The sequence below is a fragment of the Sinocyclocheilus anshuiensis genome, unplaced genomic scaffold, assembly GCF_001515605.1.
Source record: "Sinocyclocheilus anshuiensis isolate Anshui unplaced genomic scaffold, SAMN03320099.WGS_v1.1 scaffold822, whole genome shotgun sequence".
In the NCBI taxonomy this organism is placed as follows: domain Eukaryota; kingdom Metazoa; phylum Chordata; class Actinopteri; order Cypriniformes; family Cyprinidae; genus Sinocyclocheilus; species Sinocyclocheilus anshuiensis.
This window is the reverse complement of record NW_015539892.1, coordinates 608,805-616,631: the sequence shown is the minus strand read 5'-3', so window position 1 is coordinate 616,631 and position 7,827 is coordinate 608,805. Positions and strand designations below refer to the sequence as shown.

General features: G+C 35.3%; 1 protein-coding gene across 2 annotated transcripts in view; it reads left to right on the top strand.

The window, feature by feature from the left end:
- LOC107685806 (guanine nucleotide-binding protein G(s) subunit alpha-like) overlaps positions 1 to 808 on the top strand; it is a 38,023-nt gene extending 37,215 nt beyond the window's left edge. For both annotated transcript variants that reach the window (XM_016482531.1, XM_016482532.1), the window contains exons 7-8: positions 428 to 501; positions 703 to 808. In XM_016482531.1, the coding sequence (XP_016338017.1) occupies positions 428 to 501; positions 703 to 787 (159 nt within the window). In that variant the 3' untranslated portion in view covers positions 788 to 808. The remainder of the gene's footprint in view (positions 1 to 427; positions 502 to 702) is intronic.
- The last annotated feature ends 7,019 nt before the right edge of the window (positions 809 to 7,827 follow it).

The following is a 7,827-nucleotide window of genomic DNA, read 5'->3' as shown; positions in this document are numbered from 1 at the left end:
TGTCGCGGCTGACACAGAAGAGCGTACGCTGCTTGCGTTCAGTGGATATTCTCCAAAATGGCACTACGGTGATGTGGAGAGACACAGAGGAAGACGAATTGTTGAATAAAGTCATTATTTTTGTGTTCTTTGCATACAAAAAGTATTCTAGTCGCTTCATAAAATTCAGATTGAACCACTGATGGCAGATGGAGTATTCTGATGATACTTTTCATTAGGGCTGCACGATTAATCGCACCAAAATATCTTAAATTGTGTTCCGAAGACGAACGAAGCTTTTACTTGCTTGGAATGACATGGGGGTAAGTGATTAATGACAAAATTTTCATTTTGGGGTGGAGTATCCCTTTAAGAGCCATCGTTCTCATTGTGTCTGATTTAAATGTAACTTTGAACTCTTCCCACCTTTGTTGCCTCTGTCTCTCAGGACTTGCTCAGATGCAGAGTTCTGACTTCTGGGATCTTTGAGACAAGATTCCAAGTGGACAAAGTTAATTTTCAGTGAGTTTGACCGAGAGGCCTTCGTGAAACTTTTCACAGATTCACGGTGCTACGTTTGCATGTATTTTCATATCCATAGTCAACCTCAATCATCTTCACAAATTAATAGTAATAATAAGTGCTTAATGTGAACAGGACCATGTCAAACTGTCTGTGGCTGCCTAACTGATGAGTTTCCTCTTTTTTTTTTTTTTTCTGCAGTATGTTTGATGTTGGCGGACAGAGAGACGAACGCAGGAAATGGATCCAGTGTTTTAATGGTAAATGTTGTGCTTTTATTACTTAAAAAATATTATTATTAATAATAATAATGTAAGGACCGTCAATAATGGCTTTTGAATGCTGATATCAAAGGGAAGGTATAATTTTATAATAATGTAAAATACAGTTGAATTATACATGCAATTTAATAATGTTAAATTCAGAATGCACAAAAAATTATATTTAAACATTTATTTGATCTATTCACTAAGGTTATTAGTAGGGATGCACCGATACTGGTATCGGTATCGGGCCCAATACTGAGCTCCTGTACTCGTTAAAATGCCCACGATGCCAAACGCCGATACCACACAGCATGTGATAAGAGCAATATTCAGACAAAGAAATACCGACAACAGAACAGACAGCAGAATGGAGTTACTAGAGATTAAGGATGTCTACGGAGTATATGCAATGAATATAATGTTAAACATTCAGTATTAACGCCTGTATAGCTGATGTGACCGAGTTGATAAGCAAAGCATGCTGAGTGGATTGAGCGCGCGGCGGCGCAGATGCGCGAGCTTGTCGAGTGAATGTATCTTTCTCACAGACATCACTGGAAAGTTTGTAGTTCGGTCGGATGTGTCAAAAACAAGTAAAACAATGCACAAGTTACTTAACGGTATGGAGAGAGAGAGCGCGCGCACTTCTGTTGTGTGATCTTTGACGTTCGCTCACTTAGCACACGCATCATTTGGATTAAAACTAAATCGTATGTTTAACGGATGGCCTAGTCGCTCTCCCCCCTTCCTCTCCTCCCCTTTAGCCTGGCTTTTGGTCTGTCTTTTGATTTCTCTGCTGGATCATTATTCTTGTACAGACTGTAAAATGTATTATTTTGTACAACTTTATTGAAGAAAAAGTAACTTGTAGAAGCTCCCTGTGCCTTGATCACGACTGTACGTGTAAAATGAGCTAAGATGTAAGTAAGATATGTTTCATTGCGCTGTTTGGTTCTGCCCTGCCTCTGTCGATTCCCTTGAACTCTGACCCTCCCGACCCCCTCCTCAATTGCCTGTTTGCTCTTCAGACTCTGGGTGGAAGTTGCCTCCCTCACCCCTCCTTGTGCCGATCTTGAACCGGCCTCCCCGTACAACTTAAGAACTAAAAACTTATGATACCAGTGTCAGATCGGCGACCGAGTGCAACTTTTACTGACAATGCTTATCAGTGGAGTTTGGGGGGAGCTGCTGTCTGTCACGTCCCCCTCGCACCTTTATTTTTTTTATTTTCATTCGTTTAACCTGCCTCTGGTTTGTTTTAGGATCAAGACAAAACGCCTGATGCTGGGTAGTACAAAGCAAGAAACATTATATACAGTATATATAAATATATATTTATGTGTAAATATATTATTTATATATATATTTGTTTGCTTTTTACAGGTTTTCTTTGCCTTTTTTGGTCTGCAACAACAATAGTCAACATTTTTAGTGGCAGGGTGTGGGGCTTTTTTTTTTTTTTCTTTTTTTTTTTTTTTTTTTTTTTTTAACATTTATTGTGGAATAATGAAAAAAGTGAAAAAGACAGCAAATCTGTCGATGTATTAAGTGTACAAATTGTTTTGATAGCTGCACAGTCAGATATTGGGTTCATATCCCCCCTCCCATGGTATTCATGTTTATTTCTTTATATTAAAAAAGAAAAAGGAAAAAAGCTGCTCTACAAACTGACATACTAACAAAAAGAGGCCGCCCAGCTCTGATGCCATAATTTGAATCAAAAACTCTAACGTGTAATCGGTCTGATCCAGTTGTGTTTTCTGCAAAATGTGGTACAGGTGTTTATCTATCTATCTATCTATATAGGTAGATATCAATACACACACACACATATATATTAAAATAAATAAATAATAATAATAATTAAAAAAAAAAATATATATATATATATATATTTCTTTGATAAATAAAAAGTTAAAAAGAACAGCATTTATTTAAAATAGAAATCTTTTCTAACAATATACACTACAGTTCAAAAGTTTGGGGGTCAGTAAATTTTTATTCTTTCTTTTTTTTTGAAAGAAATTAAAACTTTTATTAGCAAGGATGTGTTAAATTGATGAGAAGTGATAGCAAAGATTTATATTGTTAGAAAAGATTTATATTTTGAATAAATGCTGTTCTTTTTATTCATCAAAGAATACTAAAAAAAGTATCGCAGTTTCCAAAAAAATATTTGGTAGCACAACTGTTGCCAACATTGATCATTCTAATAATAAATCAGCATATTAGAATGATTTCTTAAGGATCATGTGACACTTTATACTGGAGTAGTGCCTGATGGAAATTCAGCTTCGCATCACAGAAATAAATTATATTTTAAAGGATATTAAAATATAAACCATTATTTTATATTGTAATAACATTTTGCAAGATTACTGTTTTTTTTTTTATCTGTATTTTTTATCAAATAAATGCAGCCTTGATGAGCTTAAGAAACTCCTTTAAAAAAAACATACAAAATCGTTTTGAACCCAAACTTTTGAATGGTATTGTGTATATATAATTTTTTTGGTTATGGGCATGGGATGGGGTGGGGAGAGATGTTAAGCTATGATATTTTAGTAGGTTTACTTTTTTATTTTATTTTCTAGTTCAGACTCGCTGCAGCATTAAGTGAGTGTGATTCGAGTACCAAACGCCCCCTTGCCTGACTGTCTCTATAAGAAGTATTTTCAGTGTATATGTTGCTTTTTTTTCCATGTCTCTCACACTTACTGTACATTTTGTACAAAGATTCAAATTACAGCAGTAAAAGAAGAGTGTAACACTGTCTGAGTGACACACACATGCACACACACTTTTCACAAGGCTAACTCTGTTTTTTGGCCCAATCAAACTATAAAGGATAATGTAGTTGGTCTTAAAGGGATGGTGGTTCTTAAAGGTTTAATATACTATTTGCTACATGTTTCTAAAGAAGCAAAATGAACTTATCATTTGCTGCTTGAACTTCAATGGCACTATGCATTGCATATCCTAATATCATTTTGGAAATCATCTGGTTGTCTTTAAACTACGCTCATATGTTTCGCAGGCAGGATAATCATGACAAACTTCTATACATTTTTCAAGCAAATTTGCAACATCTTACATTATCACCTTTAGAAGTAAATAAGAAGTCTAGATTAGTGTAAGTTCCCATAGTAGGGTTTTATGAAAGAGGTTCAGTTTTAAAATAGTCACTGGGCTATTAAACGCGTTAATTGTAGCGTTTAAAACTGACTAAATTAACTTGTTTTGAATTTATCATCTTGCATATGTCAGATTGTTTGCATCAAACACTTGAGTTTCCAGATTCTGCTTATTTTATATATTTTGTAATACTCAATGTCAGAAGTCACTACTTTTCAATGGTTTATGATCTTTATTAGGCGACTATCTTAAGACCATAAATTTCGCCGCCGAGAGGCTGAATAGAGGAAACTAACTTGTCTGACGCGCTTGCTGATAATGATCATGGATCCAAAGATTGCGTTTTGTAGATTTATTTGCATGAGAAACAAACAAGGTTGTGCGTCCAATACATTCCATAATTGTTTCACTGGCATACGAAATGGTGTCCAAAAGTCATGATAAACGGCATTAAACAGCGTAAAAGGCTCTTTAGCGGTCAGCAAAAAAGAAGACTTCCTCCGTCACCCCCTCTTACCCAAACACACAGGTGAACAGATAAATTCTTACTACTTCCGCCACCATCAGGTGCCGCAATTAACACAAAAAATGTGTACAAAATAATAGAACTATACCTGGCTCTTACAATCTTTAAACCAATGCAACATCAGCAGTTCAAGCCACAGACATCAGAGAAGTGTTATAAAGTATGCATAATAAATTTGGGGTTACAATTTAAAACATTAGCTCAGATAATAAAATGTAAGTGTCTGAGTAATATTTTATTTTCACACTTAATGAAATCTACTGATGTTCCAATGGCTCTTAAGCATCAAGCCAAACAGTATTGAGTGTACATATGAGTAAATACAGAATTACATTTCACAGTATTTAGAGCCTAAATTAGTTTCGTTCAACTGAGTATTTTGTGAACATTATTGAAACCAAAAAATTGTGTATCTAAAGTCAAGTTCTGTAACGATAACAAAATTAGCCTTAGTCTTAGCCATCAATAATAATAAATATTATTAGGTTTATTATTAGAACTTGGTAAGGACCTACACAGTTCAACACTAGAAGCACACTAGCAGTTTCTATATGGTTTCATGACAGAAGGGTGTTTAAAACAAAAAAAAAGTATTTTAGATCATCGGATATTTATTTATTTTGTTTTGTTATTTAAAAGCTAATAGAGTGGTGGAACTATGATGTCACTTTGTAGGCGAAAACCTGGAAGCGAGTTAGCATTTTAGCACTTCCGGTTCCATCGTCCCAGAGTCAATGGATTTTTTAATGGGATTTTGGTTAAATCCCTAATATAAGGTCCGTGGTTCACACAGGCTCAAGATATTTTCACGTTTTATTCTACAACATAAAACACACCAGTTATACCCCACTCGTGATTTTTTTAAACTGCTATGTTTCCTAAAAAAAGACGGTTGCTAACAAGTTGCTAAATGGGACTACAGACGCTGTCGGAGACATTCAGCGTCATCACGCTGGACAGTTGATCAATTTACAGTATTGTCCAATCGTAGTATAATTTGTAATACAATTAATTTTAGAATAACCAGTAAATAGTTTCCCGCATTTTATATTGTTGTTGGGGAATGTTTTTTTTTGCTTTGCCCTGAAATGCAACAAGTGTTCGGATGGAAGATGCTCGTTTTATCGCTTTCCTACTGATACGGAGACTCTGGGTTCGTACCATAAGGTAAACTATGATTATTCCATGTAAACACCACATTTACCGGCTTAGTCGTGGTGAAAGTCAAACTTTAACGATGCGTAGTGCTTAAAGTCACGTTAAATTGAAATGTTTACGGCTGCATGAAGCAACTCGCTCACTCTGCTGTTATGTAATAGATTAAATGCACTAGAATTTTATTGAATAGTACATGGATACACATTTTTAATTAAAGTATTCATATTAATCAAGGATTTATTGACTTGTTGCACCTTATTTAGAAATGTACAGAAATACATGCTTTCATATGTCCTTTAGTTATTATTATTTCATTTATTCACTATACTATTTATTATAAATGTCTCATTTCAGTTTTAGTTTGGCTCTAGTTTTGTATTTATTCCAGTTTATATGAAATTCATATACAGAGTAAATCCTTTTCACTGAAACAAGTTTGAAAAGTTGTGGGAAGCGTGGTGTGGTGACGTTAAAAGCGAGCGACCGTGGTGGTGTAGTTCGTTTACAGCCTAAGTTTAGCTTTTAATTTCTGGTGCTTTTATTTAGGCTTCAAAATTCATAAAAGTTATATTATTTTGTTAAGATTATCTTGATGGACAAAACGTGTAAGTTTCAAGAACTATGGTTGAACACAGAGCTTATTTTTTGCAATAATCCAAAAAATCCTATAGGCTTTTTGTCGAGGGAACCAGTGCGATGCTAACAGACGATCGGCCTACAAAGTGACGTCGTAGTTCCCCCACTATTCCTTTTTGTAGGAAGTTTTTTATTCGGTGTTTGTCACTCTCAACACCCCATGAACTGCAGGGACACCTACTGGACTGTAAGTATTTCTTAATACACTCACATTCAGCGCCATCTGCTGGACAGATATCGACTACGTCTGATATATGAGGAACTTACACTTTTTTTATGAGGACTATTTAAGTTAACCTTTTTTTTTATGTCAAAAACATTTAATAATAAATATTATACAAACCCTTAAAATCCCATTTAATATCTTAGGTTGAGTGCAGACAGTTTCATTGAACAGGTTTCAGGATTCCTAAAAGTAGTATATAGATCACAGTTTATCCAAGTAATCCCGTCCCAATTTTCTCAATATACAGAGTGAGTACCACATCTGGGTCGAAACTTGACTTTTGGATAAAGTTGCCACTGGTGTGTGTGACCAGGATAGTTTCAAACAGCGCTGTTCAAAATGGCTCTTCTGACCTTTTAGGAGTTTACAACACTCCCGTTGGGCAGCACAGGTTACTAGCAAATAACTTTTTCTTATGGGACAAAGGCCGTTTTCCTCTATAAGGGAGCTTGACGGCCCAGAAGGCAGAATCCTCCATTGGGTCGCATGGAGGATTTTTGTTCCCTTACTGATGACATTTAAATAGGTAAGTATAATCGATTTAAATCACTCGAAATCTGCTCCAGCAATCTCTCTCTCTCTCTCTCATATATATATATATATATATATATATATATTAGGGCTGGGCAATAAAAAAATCGATTTTTCGATTAATCGATTTTTTAAATGACGTCGATTTGATATCGATTCTCAAAAGCTGCGAATCGATCTTTTCCGGGATTTATTTCAGCACACATTTAAAACAATATCTGATTAACGTGAATCTTATCATTAGTCTTATCCACTAGATGTCACCCTTATTTACCTTGAACGATGTTACAACAGAAAGCCTGTCATTCAGCGCTTATCATGGCTGGACATACGTGCAATTATGCTCAGGTGAAGTGCTATAGTAATACTATAAATCTGGGTTGCGCAAGATGGCGGCCGGTGAGGAAGCAATTATGTGCAGCTGATGCGTTTAGCCTTTCTATTCCCAAGTTTTAACTTAAAATTAAACCTGGTCGCAAAGATATCGTTTAATTATGCATTAGGCATTTTTGTTTTCTTTTTTTTTTTTTTAGCAAAGTCGCGTTTTCCCCCCCTGGCTACTGTAAAGTGTTGAATTTGAGTGATTCAATTAAAAAAACAAACAAAAAAAAAAAGTTACAAAAAAAATAAAAAATACTATAAATCTGCGGAAGCATTTGATATCACGCACAGGCGCCATGATTTCCGCAATGAATGAATGTTTTGTGCACACTACACATACTAAAGCGCGGATGACGCTCGCGGTGTTTTCAGCTTCTGCCGTCTCACTATATATGATGATATGAACACGAATGTCATCTCCAGCTGCTCTGAGAGTCACTTCATTAGCATTTTACCGTTTCATTTGA